At 35.9% G+C, this 18,666-nt stretch overlaps 4 protein-coding genes across 11 annotated transcripts; 2 read left to right on the top strand and 2 right to left on the bottom strand.

The window, feature by feature from the left end:
* Positions 1 to 7: 7 nt before the first annotated feature.
* Positions 8 to 3,134, top strand: LOC143183835 (glycosyltransferase 25 family member). 3 transcript variants are annotated; one of them, XM_076385589.1, is made up of 10 exons: positions 8 to 370; positions 866 to 1,094; positions 1,250 to 1,592; positions 1,662 to 1,781; positions 1,868 to 2,057; positions 2,167 to 2,241; positions 2,306 to 2,363; positions 2,432 to 2,559; positions 2,662 to 2,862; positions 2,941 to 3,134. In XM_076385589.1, exons 1-10 carry the CDS (start codon positions 183 to 185, stop codon positions 3,116 to 3,118), a joined length of 1,710 nt encoding a protein of 569 aa, XP_076241704.1. In that variant the 5' UTR covers positions 8 to 182; the 3' UTR covers positions 3,119 to 3,134. The 3 variants fall into 3 exon arrangements, with proteins under 3 accessions (XP_076241704.1, XP_076241714.1, XP_076241698.1); XM_076385599.1 differs by having other exon boundaries at positions 1,871 to 2,057; XM_076385583.1 differs by having other exon boundaries at positions 1,250 to 1,781.
* Positions 3,135 to 3,723: 589 nt separating this feature from the next.
* On the top strand, positions 3,724 to 6,023 carry Scu (hydroxysteroid 17-beta dehydrogenase 10). The gene is made up of 3 exons (XM_076385611.1): positions 3,724 to 3,865; positions 4,669 to 4,833; positions 5,273 to 6,023. The coding sequence occupies exons 1-3, from the start codon at positions 3,857 to 3,859 to the stop codon at positions 5,864 to 5,866; spliced, it is 768 nt and encodes a 255-aa protein (XP_076241726.1). The 5' UTR covers positions 3,724 to 3,856; the 3' UTR covers positions 5,867 to 6,023.
* A 50-nt stretch (positions 6,024 to 6,073) lies between these two features.
* On the bottom strand, positions 6,074 to 13,644 carry LOC143183828 (protein nervous wreck-like). The gene is made up of 22 exons (XM_076385570.1): positions 13,491 to 13,644; positions 11,040 to 11,137; positions 10,789 to 10,834; positions 10,628 to 10,713; positions 10,416 to 10,560; positions 10,196 to 10,332; positions 10,054 to 10,117; positions 9,848 to 9,976; positions 9,660 to 9,782; positions 9,469 to 9,572; positions 9,264 to 9,408; positions 9,128 to 9,205; positions 9,009 to 9,060; positions 8,799 to 8,902; positions 8,578 to 8,731; positions 8,321 to 8,493; positions 7,909 to 8,218; positions 7,617 to 7,831; positions 7,418 to 7,517; positions 7,217 to 7,348; positions 7,072 to 7,103; positions 6,074 to 6,970 (listed from the first exon to the last, which is right to left on the bottom strand). The coding sequence occupies exons 1-22, from the start codon at positions 13,509 to 13,511 to the stop codon at positions 6,395 to 6,397; spliced, it is 3,024 nt and encodes a 1,007-aa protein (XP_076241685.1). The 5' UTR covers positions 13,512 to 13,644; the 3' UTR covers positions 6,074 to 6,394.
* Positions 13,645 to 14,140: 496 nt separating this feature from the next.
* On the bottom strand, positions 14,141 to 18,208 carry LOC143188208 (BTB/POZ domain-containing protein 10-like). Of its 6 annotated transcripts, XM_076392336.1 has the most exons (8): positions 18,055 to 18,208; positions 17,420 to 17,542; positions 16,632 to 16,748; positions 16,456 to 16,482; positions 16,185 to 16,322; positions 15,837 to 16,108; positions 15,350 to 15,547; positions 14,141 to 15,122 (listed from the first exon to the last, which is right to left on the bottom strand). In XM_076392336.1, the coding sequence occupies exons 1-8, from the start codon at positions 18,171 to 18,173 to the stop codon at positions 14,653 to 14,655; spliced, it is 1,464 nt and encodes a 487-aa protein (XP_076248451.1). In that variant the 5' UTR covers positions 18,174 to 18,208; the 3' UTR covers positions 14,141 to 14,652. The 6 variants fall into 6 exon arrangements, with proteins under 6 accessions (XP_076248451.1, XP_076248453.1, XP_076248452.1 ...); XM_076392338.1 differs by lacking the exon at positions 17,420 to 17,542; XM_076392337.1 differs by lacking the exon at positions 16,456 to 16,482.
* Positions 18,209 to 18,666: the final 458 nt, after the last annotated feature.

The raw sequence follows: 18,666 nt of genomic DNA on the forward strand, positions 1-18,666 counted from the left end.
TCGCATTTCTATCGTGAGTGGTTAAATGTTATCATAAATAGCGAGGTGATAAATGACATGGTGAGATCAAAAACGAAAGTGTGCTCAATATTTCGAATCATTTAATATTTTTTTATCACTAATTTGATTCAATACAAATCTAGCCGAATACGAGAGGAATAACGAACCAGTAGATTTAAGCAATGAAATTGATGGAAATTATTTTCGTTTCTTTTATTCTCTTTATTGCGTTTCCGGTGTCTCGCGAGGAAGGCACGAAGAAACCGACGATATTCATAGCGATTCTAGTACGAAATAAAGCTCACACGCTACCATATTTTTTAAGCTACTTGGAAGAATTGGATTACCCAAAAGAACGGATAGGCCTATGGTAAGTGTGTCCATCGTAACCTCACTTTTTCGAAAATGTTCAGAAGTTCGCCATAGATTCAAATATATCAAATACGTACCACAATTTTGAACAGTCGGAGAAGAAAAAAAGTGTGCTAACTATTTTTTATACCAATAACATATTACATGTAAAATAATAATTGATGTATTCGAAACAGATAAATGTAATATGGTTCCTTAGAAATGATCCGATCAGAATATAGTGCTGTATTTAATCACCTGAGCAACAATTTAGAATTTCAAAAATTTTCAATTATTATATCTTCAGTTGAATCGAACAAGAAATCCAGTTATGACGTGTTGACATCTCGCGCCGGCAAGTTCATAATTTCCCGCCATTTCTCGCCAGTGATTTCGCGCGAAATTTGTAGATACGCAAATATTATTTTAAGAGATAGATGTTTATGCAAATTTATATACTGTGTGTTTTCTATTTTGTTTTGCACTTAAACTTGTAAATATTTTTCTTTCTAAGGATACAGAGTGACAATAATATCGATAATTCCATTGAAATATTATCTACGTGGTGTAAGATCAGCAATGAAAAATACCATAGTATTGATATAACTTTCGATGAAGAATCGCATGGATTCGAAGACGAGGATGGGATTGCCGATTGGTCAACACAGAGATTTCTGCATATAATAAATTTACGCGAGAAAGCTCTTAACCAGGCAAGATTTATGTGGGCAGATTTCATTTGGGTGAGCTTTCTATCAAACTTCCTTATCACGACTTTTAATTCCTTTATTACAAGACCCCTTCGATGATCAGTTAACGAGGAGTTCACATATTGCCCTTTAAGCATATATATACTTAAGCTTTTCATGGAGAGAGAAACATATTTGCAAAATTCCAGATGCTCGATGCAGACGTTTTCATAACCAATCCGAACACACTAAATGAACTTATATCAAAAAACCGAACCGTAGTTGCTCCATTACTCAAATCAGATGGCCTTTATAGCAATTTTTGGACGGGAATGACCAACGATTATTATTACCTCAGAACAGAAAAATACGAGCCTATTTTATATCGAGAAGAAACAGGGTGTTTCGATGTACCTATGATTCATAGTGCAGTCCTTATCGATTTAAGGCAATATGCTTCAGATAGATTGACTTATCAGTCAAATAATTTGGAGCAGTACGATGGCCCTACCGACGATATTATTACTTTCGCTATTAGTGCTATAAAATCTGGTAAAAGTTCGATACAATTTTCATTTATATTCTCTGAAATGTATTTTATAATATTTTTTTCATATTTAGAAGTGCCATTATTCATTTGCAACGACGTTATCTATGGATTCATTATGGTTCCTTTAGAAAAAGAGGAAACAGTCGCGGAAGATCTTCAGCGGTTGACTAATATTAAAATGGAAATATTAAGTAAGTAAGATGACCACATTTAGGTAAACATTTTTCTTTTTTTTGAAACTTAAAGAAAGGATAGAAAACATTCTTTCCTTTTCTAGCAGATAATAATTATGTTCTACTGTCAAAAAATCTGGAACAATATGTTCGATATCCTAAGGAGGACACGTTGCAAGTGGATAGTATTTATATGATAAACCTTTTGAGACGACCGGAAAGGCGTGAAAGAATGTATAGGCTTTTTAAAGAACTTGGTATTCGAGCGGTAACCCTCGATGCTGTTGACGGTAGGTAAGTTAAAATAAATAGCAATATTTTATATTAAAACATCATTAAACAGTGTAGAAAATAAGTACGAAATATATTTATAAATAATCAAATATCTTGCTTTTTTATATAGTACATTGAACCAATCCATTCTAAAAGATTTGGGAATAGAAATGATGCCACAGTATTCTGATCCTTATCACGAGCGGTAAGTACAATAGAAAAAAAGATAAGTGGAATTTAACACTAGAACTACTTACCAATAATTATAGGCCAATGACTATGGGAGAAGTCGGTTGTTTCTTGAGTCATTATATTATCTGGAACAAGGTAATTACAAATCTAAGTGAGCACATTCTCAATATATGTCACAAATTATATAATCGGAAAATTATTAGGTAAGAGAAGATAATCTGAAAAGAGTGATTGTCTTAGAGGATGACGTTCGTTTCGAACCGTTCTTTCGACAAAAAGTTAACTACATCTTATCGGAGCTCGACTACCTTCAACTTAAATGGGATTTAGTGTAAGTTCTCAATCATGAATAGTTCTCCTTTTGATAATAATAAAACATAAATGAAATTCAATTATCACCCAAAGAAAATGAAAATTGAATTCCTTGCAATAGGTATCTTGGAAGAAAAAGATTAATGGAAAGCGAATCTTGGGTCGAAGGATCGAAATATTTGGTACATGCAGCATACAGTTACTGGACTTTAGGATATATTTTATCGGCTGAAGGAGCAAGAAAACTCATAGATGCAATGCCTTTAGAAAACTTGGTACCCGTAGACGAATATCTTCCTATATTATCTGACGCTCATCCTAGGTAAAAGCAGAGAGGAGAAACAAAGTTTATTGGTATATAAAATTATTAAAACTACTATCTTATTATTTCTATTCACAGGGAAAACTGGAAAGCATACTATCCAAAACGAGATTTAATAATACTTTCTGCAAATCCATTGCTGGTTCATCCAACACATTATACTGGCGAAAAAGGATACATCAGTGACACGGAAAATTCTATGCTCGTATCAGAAAATGAAAACGTAAATAAAATGAACGAACGAGATGAACTATAGGTGCCATATATTCGTCAAGCAAAATACTCCAGTCATTTTTTAGATGAAATTATACCATTAGAACTTTGATTCAATGACTATAAGTTCACTGCCATAACCGTTTACATTTTAAAAATGCCAATAGCGAAAAAATTAACTCAGATGTAAGAAATGAAAGATATCTTATATATTTTCTTATTATTTTAAATATAATTTTATACTAATGTTACAATATACTTGCATGTTTTTTTATAAATATTGTATTACCACAAACACAATGAATTTTGAATGACTTGCCTTTCTAAAATACGAATCTAGTAGCAATTCGTTTCAAATTTGGCGCGAACTATCAATTACGATATTCTGCTCACAGATGTCACGACTATTGTCCGATGTGGTTTGAACTTTGAACTCTGCACTGTACCTCTGGTATATCACCGTGGGCGTGAATCACGGCCCATTGCAACAAACATACAATACAGCAATACAGTCAGTCAGTAGCAGTAGAGCAAGAATACCAAAATCAGACGTAGTCTTTCTTTTTTCTTCTTACGATTTTTTCTTATTCATTTGACTGATAAAAGTTGTGAAACAAACAGGGAATGTTCATATGGTTCAAAGTTCCATCTCTATAAATTAACTCACTCAATATTTTTGTGCAGTCATCAATTCTCCTTGATTTGATTTCATTCAAAAGCCGGTATTTCATAACCGTCGACAATTTATACATTTCTTAGTCGTTGTTTCATATTCTTTAAAATGATGAAGGTAAGTTTTATTTTTCATTCTCTTTACAAGTACAAGATAAGATTATAATTAGTGTGTGATATATAAGGATATATGTGGTGTTTCTTGATTGTCGCTAGATTGTTGCGTACAGATTGTATATGATATCGTACTGTTCAGTACTACATTCGCGAAAATATACACTTTTTTGAAGAGGTCACAGTGTACTCTTCTAGCCTGCAATATGAAATACTGATTCAAATAATCTAATAATATTGAATTTCATTTATAATTTATGAATATATAATCATTTGTTAGATGCGCTTAAATATCATTAGCAATCTTTCATTTATTGAGATAAATTTATTATCATTGCATCTGTAACATAAATAATACTGATTAAAACACTTGTAATTATTTAGAAAGTTGGCCTTCTTACCGATTTCAATGATTTTTGGATATGTTGTGTAGTGTAAAGAACAAATTTCTGAACATTTTCCTATACATATAGTCGCGCCGCTCGGCTTAATTCTCGAAATATTTGCGAAAAAACTGTTGCTATTACTATTAAAATTTTATTGTTTTTCTATATTGACCGATAGCAAGACCTTGAGAACATATTTCAAGGTCATCGAAATCGATAAGGAGATCAATTTTTTAAACAATTATCTGTGTTTGATTTATAAATGCATTATAACAAACATTAATGCACCTTATAACATGCATATAAAATTAAAATGTAATAATCCTACTTGTGTAAAGATTTTATATTTATTAACAATTATATAAGGTATTACAATAGAATGAAATATTCAAGTAATTTTTGTAATTGACATACATTTTAGGGATTGGTTGCTCTTGTAACTGGAGGTGCTTCCGGCTTAGGACTTGGAACTGTACAAAGATTTATGAAAGAAGGTGCCAAAGTTGTTATTGCAGATTTACCTACTTCAAAAGGAAATCAAATTGCTCAAGAATTAGGAGATTCTGTTATCTTTTCACCAATGGATGTAAGCGTTAATAAATGAATACTAGTAGTAGTAGTAGTAGCAGCAATAGTAGTATCAATGTACAATATACATGGAAAAAGGAACAGTGACTCAGTTAGTAAATATCATATGAAAATCTAAACCATATGACACAGATGTACATTTTCTTACAATATAATCATTTATTGTAGAATTTTTAATAATATATTATTATTATTAATTTAATTACTATTAATATTGTTACCATCATTGGTGTTAACATAATATACATATATGTATACTACTACTAATATTGTTAGTAACTATTGTAAATTGACATTGAACATGTAGTTGTAACATTTTCATGTGTCAAAAAAATCCATGTTCTATAATTTGTAGTTTTACATTTCTCTTACGAAAAAAATAATGGTAACCAATTGACATATCGTTTTGTGCATAACGTGACATGCTTTTTTTACAGGTAACATCGGAACAGGATGTAAATGCAACTTTAGAATTAACAAAAAATAATTTCTGCAAATTAGATGTTGTAGTAAATGCAGCAGGGATAGCTTGTGCTTTTAAAACATTTAACGTCAATAAAAATCTTCCTCATTCGTTAGAAGATTTTCAAAGAATAATTAATGTAAATACAGTTGGAACATTTAATGTTATTAGACTATCCGTGGGTCTTATGTTTAACAATACACCGAATGAGGACGGACAACGGGGAGTAGTAATTAACACAGCAAGCGTTGCAGCTTATGAGGGGCAAATGGGTCAGGCAGCATATTCTGCGAGTAAAGGCGCAATTGTTGGTATGACACTACCGATAGCTCGTGATTTAGCTAAAGGTGGTATCCGCGTTGTTACAATTGCGCCTGGATTATTTGATACACCATTGTTACAATCACTGCCAGAAAAGGTACGCGCATTCTTAATGAAAACGGTACCATTCCCACAGAGGTTGGGTAAACCCGATGAGTACGCTCAGCTGGCACAACACATCGTTGAAAATCCTTTTCTGAATGGAGAAATTATAAGATTAGATGGTGCTCTCAGGATGCAGCCTTGAATTTTGTTCGAGAATATACTGATTGAATGAGTGTGGATTTGGAAAAAGGGTTTTATAACACATGAATTTAGAAAATATAAAATAAAACAGCTTATACAGAAGAAAATATGTATGAACATATGAAAGATGAATAAAAAACTTTTTTTTGCATGCAACACCATTATAATTCTCTTAAAATGTACACGGACAACTAAAAGTTTTCATCTATTATAAGGTATCGACAGTTCTCTTTATTACCTTATGACTGTACATTAACGTCTTGTAAATACGTTGCAAAAGTCGCAACACCCTTCTTTATATAGTTTGTTTCACTAGATTATCGTCTAGCAAAAAATTTGTGTACATAGTATTAACATAAAAATTTCTGTCAGTTGTCCCGTTAATGTCAATTCGTTAGTCTTTCTTTCCAATAACCTCCGGAGATTTCCAAAATTCCAGCAAATGCTGAAATTTATTTTGATGATTTTTCGGAAGAGCCAGTTTATTTGTTAAGGCAGGATAATCGGGATCTCCGAGGTCTAGTCATTCCTAGGCATTCGATTCTTTCAGATTTTGCAGTTTCTCTAGCTGGTCAGGTTGTAACTCATCTGGAATACTTGCCCTTCCTCCCAAGATCATCTTTTCCGGAATAATTTCAATATCCTCATTTTCCTCTACTTCAACAACAGTACCACGAGATGGTATCGACTGAGAATTATCTCCTGTGCTTGGCCCGGATGTTGAGTCCGCCTCGCTACCAGAACTGCTACTAACCGGAAATGGCGCTGAATCCGTTGGTAGGTCATCCACTGTTGACTTCTCTTCGATGTCCTCTGGTGCCTCTGTGGCTTCTTGCTCCTCTTTCTCGTCAATTATCACGGTGGCCTCCTTACAGTCACTCTCGTTCATGTCGGTAGTGGTGCTCGACGGTAAATCACCCTCAGAACTTTCCGCAGATTTGATGACGGTGTCATCGACAGTTTCCTCTAACCCTGGAAACGGATGCTCGACTTCTTCCATCGGTGTCGCTGCTGTAATCACGATTTGAGCAACTCCAAGTCCAAAATCTTCTTTAGACTGATCGCTGGTTAAAGACTGCGGATGTTTTGCTTTCTCGTCATCTGTCTGTAGAAGTACAGAAAAATCGCTAGTTAAATCTCAAGCGTGATTCTTTCTTTAAATGATTTTTTTCCTTAACTACCACCTAACGTTGAGAATAAATTTACCTTAGCTTTCGATTCATCCGATACTTCTACTACTAAGCAGCAATATTACGAAATTGAGATATGGGTTAAATACAAACACGAGTAATTGTTGGTATAAAGGTAGTAAACTTTAATATGCATCGATTAAATGAAAATTACCACCTACCTACTATTCCAGGCCCGTTAGATTCGTCGGCTTCAAACTGCGAACCGTATTGATTCTTTTGGTCCTTTGTAAGGTTTATTATGAAAGCATCTTTCTGTTGTTCAGCATTTACAGGTTTTTCGCTTTCTGATTCTACATACAATACGGCGATTAGTGTTCCTTTTATCATAATTCAGTATTTAAAACGCATTTGTGTATTACCTTTCATCATACTTTGTGTTAATTCATCTTCTAATAAGAATTCCGGAACTTCGGGTGGAGTAAACACAGGTGGTGCAGAGCTGGGTGGTGTCACGTTCTCCTAATAGTGATATGAAGAGGAAGTCATGTTGAAAGGTCAAAGTTCAAAGTACTTTTTTCGATACACATATAACAATATATCTGTCGATTAAAATTAAACCTGTGGGGTTAAAGGCGAACCATCTGAAGCGCATGGCTCTACAATTAGAGATGGGAATAATCCTCGTTGTCCTCGTAATTCTCCCTCCCACCATCCATCGTCAACGTCGCGTGGTTCCTTTCTCAGAATTTTCACGATATCACCCTCAAAGAAGCTAAGTTCTTCGTCACAGGTGGCATCGTAGTCATACAAAGCGATGCAATATTGTTCGACTTCTAGAAAAGAAATACACACATGTGTACTTGATGTTATCGTACTACATGAAACGTAGCAAATCAAATAATGAATCCACCTCCTATATGATTTTGTACAACAGCTTCTGGAGCAGCTGTTTGTTGTAGATTAGCGTCCGGATCAACTGCGTCGTGATCGTCGATCGTGTAGTCTACTGAGGAGAAGGATATTTGCTGTACGAGACTTGGTCCTTGAGAACTGAGACCAGATGTTAGTTCAGGTTCTCGTTCAACATCGAGATAATTTTGAGGAACGAAACCCTCTTCTCCACGGTAATTTCGCGCTCGGAGCCAACCGTCTCCGTCACCTTCGCCAACCACTTCGAGCTGTTCGCTTTCAACAATTGATAATTCATCCGGATTTTGGGCCTGTAGCAGAAGTAATGAAATTTTCGAAATTTTCGAAATTTTTTCTATATACGTCTCACGTACAAGGAAATATTATAACTGGTAAAAGCAGATTTCCATTACCGTATATGAATAAAGTGCAGTACATTTATATATTGGCTGGGTAGAAGGTACTTCAGTAGTATCGGCAACTTCGGCTTGTTCGTCTGTTTCTTCATTGTCCCAATCCACTGCTGTTGGGTCATCCCAACCAACGGTTAATTGCTCTATTCGCTGCTTCTCTTGTTCAAGTAAAGCTATAAAAGAAATTATAAATGAAGCTTTTGTAGCAAAAGAAAAGATATTTGTATTTCAATTCCATGTATTGCATAGTTAATTACCATCGACTTCTTCGCTATCGTGCCTTTGTCTTTCCTCGGTTGTCTCTTCTTCTTGTTGAGAAGCATTCTTTGCACTGCCTGGTCGTTCGACGGTCGTCAAGTCACTTCCACCATCTCCATCACTGTCGTAGAACGAATCAGATGATGGATGTTCCTGCGCAATTAAATTTTAAGGTGAACATTTTTTATATCGCTGAAAGTAGTTTATAACGAATAAGTACCGCTGTTCCAGATGCATCAGTCCTAACGGATAGGGAACTGGCTGAACGTGGCATGTCCTGTACGCTTAATGTTTCAACTTCTTGCAGCCACTCATCAACGTTTACTAAAGAAATAATAAAAATGGTAGAATGATGAGTCAGTAATGAAAAATTCTGAATGAAAATAAGTTAATTCAAATAATAAAAGAGGAAGTGAAATATTTAACAAACCTCCGCCGTTCCGAAGGCATTCTATTCTCGCTTCTGCCTTCAGTTTTGCTGTCTAATGAACAAGTAAACATGTGTAAGGAAGAGAATTCACGGGACTCACGTTTCACCAGAAATCTTACCTCTGCGCGACGTATTGCATGTTTCAATTCATCGATTTTCGTGTCTATGTCTGGACCTTGTGGATCGTTTGGATCAGTCTGTAAATTGTCATCATCGAATTATCACCGAGTTACATAGATTGTACGATACACTGACCTTTTGTCCAGACTCTTTAAGTTGCAGAAGAGCCTGCAGTTTCCTATTATTCTCTTTGATGCTAGTTATTTCACGCGCTATTCTCGTCGACCAGCGACGAGCTTCCTTTCCTAGAGTGGCTGCAGCAGAATGGTCAGCCGTTATCCTGTAAAAAGTTCGTCTCGTATTTGCTTACCTCAGGGCAGAATATCTTAAGATTACAAACCTGTCTACTGGATCATTGTCGCAAGGCTCAAAGTCATACTGTATATGTTGCTTTAAAACAGGATAATACAAACAGCAACATTGTATATTGTACTCCCTAGTGAGCTGCAGCAAACAGAAGAAACAGCCATGATGAAACAGAACAGGCACTTCGATTATTATTCGCAGGATCTATGTCCTTTAAAAACTTACTTGTGTCGCTTGGTCACGAATTTTAGAGAAACTGTTTTGCGTTGCCAGACAAGTCAGAAGTTCTGTACGACCCATCAATGTTAGATACTCCGCCACTTTGTCGTAAACTCCGTGTTCCAAATACTATTGACGAAAGGGGAACACATTAATATCTCTTAGGAGTATTTCGAACGGCACTATTCACTTACCTGCATAGTATTTTGTAAATCAACTACAAAATATCTATTTTGATGAGCATTGGCAGCAGCGAGGCTAAGTAGATAATCGTTTCGAGCTCCGGTCGACTTTTCCTCTAAAGCATCGCGTTTTGAGCTTACCTACAGGCATTCATTTTTTTAACAAAACATGCAGGTATTTCATTTTTTCATATTCATTATATATTCATATTCTATACCTTTGCGCTATTTTTTTGTAATGAAGTTATTGACTGAAAGAAAGAACCTTTCTTTTTCTTCAATCTAGAAATAATTAAAAAGAACTTTTATGTTATTGAACGATTGCAGTACATAAGTCAGGCATTATTTGTTTTCACATACTTTTCCTCGATGTCTTTTGCCTTATCTCGTACATCGTGGGCGCTATGTTCTTCATCGAAGTACAATTTTTTGGTTTTGTCTACATCTTGTACGCACATTTGCAACTCCTTTTGTACTATCATTAATTGGTCAATTGCCTGTAAGAATAACAGTATGTTATATTTTTTTAGATGTGCACATAATGGAGCTGTTCAATGTTACATAGTTTTAAAAGTAATACCTTCTTAGAAACTTGAATTTTGTGCATCTTTAAACTTTTCGCATCGTCAGCAATTTGTTGTTGAAAAACTTCTATAGCAGCCAGTCGTGCTCTGGCTAGTTTTTCGTTCTCCTCCAATACAGTTCGCCATACATTCCACATGTTCCTGAAAATAGCTAATTAAATAAACCGCTATGCGGTTAAAAAATATTACTTTGAGAAATAGAATGTACCATTTTTCTTCCGCGCCATCAACTTTCAGATCTGGTATGTTCGGTATTTTTTTATTCAAATAAGCAGAAGATATTTTTAGAAGCGCCTAAAATGAAATATTGATCGTTAATTTGATGTGCAGATATTTTTATGCGGATATAAAATGCGGTAATCAATTTACCTCGGAATATGATTTTTCAATCGCGGATTTCTTAATCGTAAAATTCCTGAAACATACATGCGTTTTATAGAATATTCGCATATAAAGCATATGAATATTCATGTATAAAGACTGATTAATATAGGGAAACAGGTTGAAAGTAAAAGTTTATTGCCGGAGAATTGGAAATCGCTGACACACAAAATATCTTGAACTTAAGATGTTTAAAGGGCTTTCGTTTAAATCCTCTTTTACGTAAGATCTAGACTCACCGGATATCCTCTAGAAGGTCGCATTCGTGCTGGTTTTTCGCCTGCAACTTCGCCGCTTGCTCTGCGTGTACATTCTTCAGAAATTTTGCGTAATTTCCCTACAAGTGAAGAGTCTATGTCACAAAACGATCTGGATACGATCTCTTTACATGACACTAATGATTTCCTTTAAAGGTATAAAAACTCGATGAAATTTAGCATATTTCATGGCCAACGCATAATAGAAAGCTGTCTTCCTGCTTCGATTATGTATTGATTTCCAGCATGCTATAGGGACAATGGTTTAATGAGCGACAACATTCTTCGAAGTCAAGTTCAATTTTGCGGTAGAGACAGGGTGCGTCGATGAATCCCTTACGCAACGCAGCTCGCCCATTGACCCCGTGAACTTTAGCGAAGTTAATGCACAGAGACATGGAGGCATAAAGGCTCCGTCTAGCCTGATCATTGAAATTCCAGTTCTTCTCTCTTATCGATTCCCCACGACATTTTTGCGAATGCATCGCACAGATGCGCCCACGGTCCACAGATTCGTGTGTAATTACTCTGTGCGCGCTCATCGTGCATTGTTAGGCGGATCGTTAAACGGGGGAAAAGCTACTTCACCGTTCTTCAGTGTAACACGAATTTCCCATTGTTTTCTTTTTCCTCACGCGTCGACAATTTTCCAAGCGCGGTAATGGAATATTATCCAGTTATGATACAGCTCTTTTTCACTTTTTTTCGCTTTTAAATTTTAATTATGCCGCACTCAACAAAGTTCCACGATATAGCAAAGAAATTTGGAGTTATGGATCGCACTGAAAGAAATTTACGGCTAGAACCGCGATAAAAACGTTTAGAACTTTAAGAAGCGTTTTATCGATCAGAGAGGATAAGCTTTTCTGAAACGTGGGAAGTGAGATCGGAGGAAAGATTTCTCGATGAAAACTGAGCAGGAATAAATTTTCCCTACAATACCAGCAATTATTTCTCTCGAGGTAGAACTTCGAAGTGAACTTTGTTAAACACTCTTAAAAGAAAAATCCTTGAGCGTGAAGAAGTCGGTAAACGAGAAATCGGCCGGAAGACGCGAGGAAAAAGTTTGAAGTGCGAGGAGCAAACAGACAGGAAACTAGTGAGCGTGACAAAATGTGTTTTTTAAAAACAGATTGCCAACGCGTGTTCTCTTTTTGCAGATCTCTCAGAAGAGATCTCTTTGGAGTCTTATCGCTCGACTAGCATTCGACAAGTGAGAAGTGGGTCAGGAATCCCCCGATCTTTAACTGCGAAACTTCATTGTCATGAAACAAGGCGAAGGGCTAGTTGGCGCACAGCTTCCTAAATAGGTCAGGAAATCTTTGTAGCAATAGGAGACGATTGGATACGTCACAAAAATGTTTTTTTTCTTACGATTAAGTCTATTACTGAAGTATAAAGTAAAAATCCTTGCTAATATTCAGATCGTCTAATTATCGCTGAAGTCTTAAAAACTCGTAACACAAAGAGGTCTAGCGAAACGACAACTCGCTGGAGATGGTCCAAGATCTCATTGTAAGTAAACTAAATCGATTCGAACCAATCTGAAGCTTCTGGACTGGAAATTGATATGCTCGTGCAATAGAATTATCTCTCTTCTCCCGTTGTTCACTCCAATTTTTTTCAGACGTAGAAGCAAACGAACGAATCGTTTTTCTTTCCTATATCGTATCACCCCTATGATCCTTCTTCAGGAAAAATTGAAAAGCTACAGTCTAAAAGGATTAGAATTGTAAAGCTTCTTCGTGTTCCTTACCATAATTATAAATTCATACGAAATGTGTACATAGGATAAAAATTCTTTCATGTTGAAAACTCGATATCGGTTTCGAGGGATACATCGCATCGTTACATAAGAACGGAAGTGAAAAGAAATTTGGAAAGATCGGATTGGTGCAGCCGTGCGAGTAAAGGAAATGATGTTTTAGAAGTGACACGGTCAAAGATCGATCGAGGAAACGGAAGTGGCGAACGTGGGTACGCGGATTCGTTTGAAGCTGACACGACGTTAACCCAGGTCTTTGGCCCGTTCCATGCATTTTGAGGTCAGCTTTTGGTATAGATTCGCAGCGAGGGCTCGAAGTGCGCATCGATTTTCCCATCGTGGCAACGTTCGAGCGGTGTGTACGTGAATTTTTCCGTAAGACGTCGCTCAAGATCGATACTCGCGAATGAATTCGCGTATCTCGATCGCGACTGAAGACCTTGGGAAGTGTCAACCCCCATAGTTCTTCAGCCACGTACACATGACGCCTGTATTATTGATTCGGTTAATGGGAAAGCCGTTTTCATCGATTCGAGACCTGCATCCGAAAGGCATCCGAAAGGCATCCGAAAGGAAGGCACTCGAAAGATATATAACAGCAAGGGGGGTCGATATCGAGATAAGTGGAACGGGGAGATAGAGGACATGTGATGCGGTGGTCAGCTTACTTTTCTTGGTGGCGGTTGCATGCTGGACGAGCGGCCTGCTCTGCAGCCTCACCGCTGGCAGCCCGTTTTACACCGTCCGCCGGGGAGGGGTGCCCTGTTGTTTTCGTACGCCTCACCCGACACAACAATAAACGCGCTACCACCTTCCTCGCTGTTCGCGTGTTCGTACGCTACTGCTCTCTTGCCCTCGACCGAGCTACCCTATTTATTGATCCTATTCGCGCCTGCGTCCTCCCACGAAGTTACGCCTTCGGGATTTTCTCATCTCTCTGCTCCTTTTTCTGGAGTCTCTCCGACACCCCAGTGATTCCTCCTTTCCTTATGCGATCCGTTCTGCCCCCTCTTCTTACCGACTGAAATCAATCAGAATCTCACCCTTTTCGACACATCCACACACTCCTTCAATTTTATTCAAATTACGAGTAACATATTATTTCGAATTCACGATTGAACAAGTATGGATTAAAAGTCTCTCGATTTTTGGGCAAAAGAAAAACTACATACACATATATTATGATCGGTTGCTAGGAGCAACATGCTGCTATAGGCCCGACAAAGTTCAATATTCTAATGATAATTTGGCAGGTTTTAGAAACGTAAATACACCTGTATGAATAAGAGGTAATAAGGAAAAATGACGAAGCGTAATGTCGGAAACGGTATTCAACTTTATTAATCGTATAAAACGGGGAAAATGCACTTGGCAAATACATACCAAACGAACCATTATTTTCTATTTGACACGCAATTATGACAATACAAAATTGAAAAAGTCCGCAACAGTCACGTTTAAATTAATTCGAATGCCGCATACAAGGGCTATCACAAGACGCTAGACATCCACAAGATGCGATAATTTCACGGTGTATCATTTTGACTGAGTCAAAATCGAATGTACCTTGCTTACGAGGAAACATCCCTATATTTATTTCAATTCTTTAGCGTATAAGCAATTTTAATTAACTAATCTCTATTATCTTATAAAAATATGGAAAGCGCGTAGGAGGTGTCTCTTCGAAGAATTAACGATTCGAAAGATGATTATTCGATGTCAAACGAAATCGTGAGACAAGCCAGTCCAACTAACATTCAAAATTGACGCAAGAAGAAAGCGGTTTATAAATACTTGGTATTTCTTTCATACGAATTCTACGATATACGCTCATGGTAACTCATCAGATGGCATTGATCCGAGATATTGATCAGCCGGCAAGCCTACGGCACCCTCAACATCTGCATCCAAACCAGCTGGTAATATAACTTCCGGTTGAGGTATTGATTCTGCTGCTTGCAAAAGTCCGATCCCTATGGGGTTCCCACCAGCGTCGAGCACAGGATCCGCGGTAGCTTCCGCAAGATTGGTCACAGATTTCGATTTGACGCATTGGAAGTCAACATGCCGACTTTTTGCTTCTTCTTTTTCCCAAGACATGTGAATAAAAGGCCTCTGCACGTAGTTATATATCACTTCAGCGCGCCCTCCGGCTCTTTTTTTAATCTTCTCTTTATAAGTTGGGTAACCTTCGATACCTAAACGGATCTTTTTTAAACCGCGCTCTTTCATTACTTGCTTGGCCACGTCTCTGTTTTCGATATACTTGAAGAATCGATACATCGCGGTACTGTTTATAGCTATCAACAAATAAACAAATATTGAGTTAGAAAAGACTAATGGACATTACTGGCTTACTTAAATGTAAGGTCTAGACGTATACTTGGTATAATCGATAAAGTCACAAGCGTATGGTTCAGGTAATTATCGATTTTTTATTTTATAGATTCAATTTAACATACACCAAGGTCATATATTTTTATCTTGATAACGCAAGAAATCGAGAAGTAAGAAGAAATCAACTTACTCTGAGAGTATTCTTCTCCCATTTGAGGAGGATATTCTTCGTCCCAATCAACGATGTCGTCTTCCAATAACACTACAATATGACATTCTCGATCACCCCTGCGAGCGCTGTTTACCATTAACGGTAAGATCAAGTCCTCGAGAAATACTTCAAACTGACAACGTGCGCCATCGTTAGATAACTCGTGTAATAAGCCTCCTACAAGCAATGATATACTTTGTAAAACACTTATCATTTAATAGCAACCGATACAATTCTTTTAAATTATTAATTAATTTCAATTTTCGTAACTTTTCCTAACAAATATAGGAAAGTGAAACGTTGTATCAGCAATTATTATTATTCTACACAGAAAATATTTCATATAATTGCAGTTTGCTAGTTACAGAACCGTTCCTTACGTACACTTTCTTTCAATGATCACAAAACTAAATTGAAGAATTAATAGTAATTAAAATAACTTGTATATTATCAAATTATTACTTACTTAGATTCTGACACTTTACTGTATTAGCGTCAAATGGAACAAGGAGATAATCGCAAGCTTCTCGCAATTCTTGAACCGCAACTGTTGGAGGGCAGCGAATTACACCACCCTTATAATAATCAAGGATAGCTCTAAATATCATAGCAGATATGCCATCTGCAACCTCGTATTCGCCACGTTCATTTGGTTGAGCATATTCTACACCTGAGCTAAACATTCTACCTAACATCGTGTTTGGATGCGCAGTGAATAGTGCGGGATCAACAATAAACCTGGAAATGAATTTTATTTTTCTCAATACTGTTACTCAGCCGTGAATGGAAATTATATTAAGCAATATATACTTACCTAGTATTATCGACAATAAGAGTAATGCGTTCGTCACTGGCTTGTGGATTACTTATGCCAGTAATTGATCCAGATGATGATAAATTGTCTCTACCCTGATTTTGTTTATTTTTTCCAACACCAACTCCGGAACAATGTCTGAAGAGAAATATACTTTAAATAGCTACTGGAATGTGCTTAAATATTAATACATCCACAAAACAGTGGAACTATGTCTAATAAAAACGTTAAAGCAATATACAGTGTTAAACAAATTAGCAGTAACACCTACCTGTTCTGCAGTGGTACCTGGACTTTTCTTTTGATAATACAAGGAAAATGGATATATGATAATTTAAGATGATTAAATACACAGTATTATGAAATGCTAATATACAATTTTTATGTACCTCCAAAAAGGGTTGCATAAAATTCTTTTTATAATTGCCTTTATTTATAATTTTTTACCTGTTTTGTTGATTAACATTTGTATTTTGCCTGCCAGAACTGAAGGAATGACAGTGCCTTTCATTGCTTCCATCCCTTTGTACCAGACAAGGTTTTGGTTTGGAAGAGCCACCACAACTACATGCAAAACAACGACATTACCTTTCTAATGGTTGCATTCAAACAAGCATCGTGTAGTGCCTAATAACTCTACCATGATGGCTAATTCAAATTAGGAATCAGGACTGTACGTAAAATTATTATCAAAAGGTAAGAAATAAGATGATCATTAAGAGACAACTAGCTTAAATGGACTAACACATTTTTAATTGATTTACTTATATGATATTGTACATTTTGAAGTATAAAGACATGTAACTGATTTATGGAATATGATTTCAACAAAATTATAATTAATTATTGAAAAATAAACTTTATAAAATCACACATAATGATATAATAGGCTAAGTGAATTCTAAATATATCATTCTTTGACATGTATTGCTTTTTAACTAATCTAATATTAAGAATTCTACAATGTATATATATAATTGGTTGTTCATTGAAAGATTAATTGACATGCATACAACATACTATGTAACAACAGCCTTAAATACATGCTATAATTTAAACATATAATTATTAAAAAAGAATTTTTAAATATGTGATAAATTACAGATAAATTTATTTGGTTCTTGCTTATCTAATTGTAAGATGTTTCTTATTTCGATTATCTATGCGTGAATATGCCTTATTTCCTCATCCAATATTAGAAATATTTATTTGTAATATACACAAAAGGATTATACCTCATTCTATTCTTATAAATAAGATGCCGTCCTCTACCACCAGTCTCTTTATCTGTTTCTGTGTCACTACTACTATCTTGGACATAATTTAAATGTTCAGCAGGATTTGACATCTTGGACCAACTGGAAAATTCATTGATGAAGAAGCTGAAGTATTTGACAATCGACACACATGCATACATATAACCGTAGTGTATACAAAATACACAGTACACAAGAAAGATTTTGTTATGCCTCCACCATAATTAAAATTTGTAGTACTTAGTTACATGTGTTTTCATAAAAATGAATTGCCAAATCCACTAGATTTCCAATTATTCTTAATTAACCTTAGGATTATGCAATAAAAACTGAATCGAGTACGTATAGAAATGTAAAATTTTTAAACGATTGTTATAATCATTTGTCTAATACGATTACAATGTAAAAAAATATTAAATAATAATTGAAGATGTTAGAGTGTGTACGCATTTACTTGGCGAAATATATTAACATGGTACTAATTTTCAACTATGCTTATTGTTTCCTATAACTACGGACAAAGTATCGTTGCAAAATAATAAAACGTTTTATCGTGTACTTCTGCATAGTTCATTAAATGTCTCAGTAATAATACGTAGATATTCAGTACTTACAAATTAGATATTGATAGGTACCAGCGTAGTTTCTTTAGAAGCCAGCTGGTTGACGTGCAAATTTCTAAACCACACGATTGTAAGTTAACCTGCACTCTCCTTTTGACGGAAAGTTGCATTCCAGAGCGATGAAACCATGGACCTAAAGGACGGAGCCTAAACTGTAATCTTAGGCGCGGGGTAAGAGTCTTGCGGGGAGTATCGGATAATGCTTTCCAGCCATCTTGTACTGCTAAGGTAGTACTGCCATCTGTACCATGCCGCGACGAACTATAAAATTCAACAATTTTTTCAATTTCAAAGCTTCAAACTTTCCTGTAGAAAGTGGGAGCCGTATTATATTGTTGCGGTTCAATCGGTCGTTTCGTAAACATCTGTTGACCTGTCAGCACAGTCGATCTTCGACCGTTTTCACTGAGTACTCGCAACATTATTTGTTATACGTACCTTTTTTTTTTAATACATTCAATTGAGCAGTATTTTGAAGTATTAAAAATTCGCGGCAAGAAATCTTCAGCGCCATTTGTGGTAGATAGTTCGAACCACAAGGACTCGCATCTAGCGTACACGTACTTAATGATTTTTAACCATTAGATTTTAAGATTTGTAAAC

The sequence above is a fragment of the Calliopsis andreniformis genome, chromosome 2 (assembly GCF_051401765.1).
Source record: "Calliopsis andreniformis isolate RMS-2024a chromosome 2, iyCalAndr_principal, whole genome shotgun sequence".
In the NCBI taxonomy this organism is placed as follows: domain Eukaryota; kingdom Metazoa; phylum Arthropoda; class Insecta; order Hymenoptera; family Andrenidae; genus Calliopsis; species Calliopsis andreniformis.

Coding starts and splice junctions, on each gene's coding strand:
- Scu (XM_076385611.1), top strand. Junction 4,834..5,272: donor TTATCTTTTCACCAATGGAT/GTAAGCGTTAAT, acceptor CTTTTTTTACAG/GTAACATCGGAACAGGATGT.
- LOC143183835 (XM_076385583.1), top strand. CDS start 183: ATGAAATTGATGGAAATTATTTTCGTTTCTTTTATTCTCTTTATTGCG. Junction 371..865: donor AAAGAACGGATAGGCCTATG/GTAAGTGTGTCC, acceptor TTTCTTTCTAAG/GATACAGAGTGACAATAATA. Junction 2,058..2,166: donor CTCGATGCTGTTGACGGTAG/GTAAGTTAAAAT, acceptor TTTTTTATATAG/TACATTGAACCAATCCATTC.
- LOC143183828 (XM_076385570.1), bottom strand. CDS start 13,511: ATGCAACCGCCACCAAGAAAA. Junction 10,118..10,195: donor GCAAAAGACATCGAGGAAAA/GTATGTGAAAAC, acceptor AATTATTTCTAG/ATTGAAGAAAAAGAAAGGTT. Junction 7,349..7,417: donor AACACAAAGTATGATGAAAG/GTAATACACAAA, acceptor TATTGTATGTAG/AATCAGAAAGCGAAAAACCT.
- LOC143188208 (XM_076392336.1), bottom strand. CDS start 18,173: ATGCAACTTTCCGTCAAAAGGAGAGTGCAGGTTAACTTACAATCGTGT. Junction 17,543..18,054: donor TACCTATCAATATCTAATTT/GTAAGTACTGAA, acceptor TGAATTTTCCAG/TTGGTCCAAGATGTCAAATC. Junction 15,548..15,836: donor AGTAAAGTGTCAGAATCTAA/GTAAGTAATAAT, acceptor CATTGCTTGTAG/GAGGCTTATTACACGAGTTA.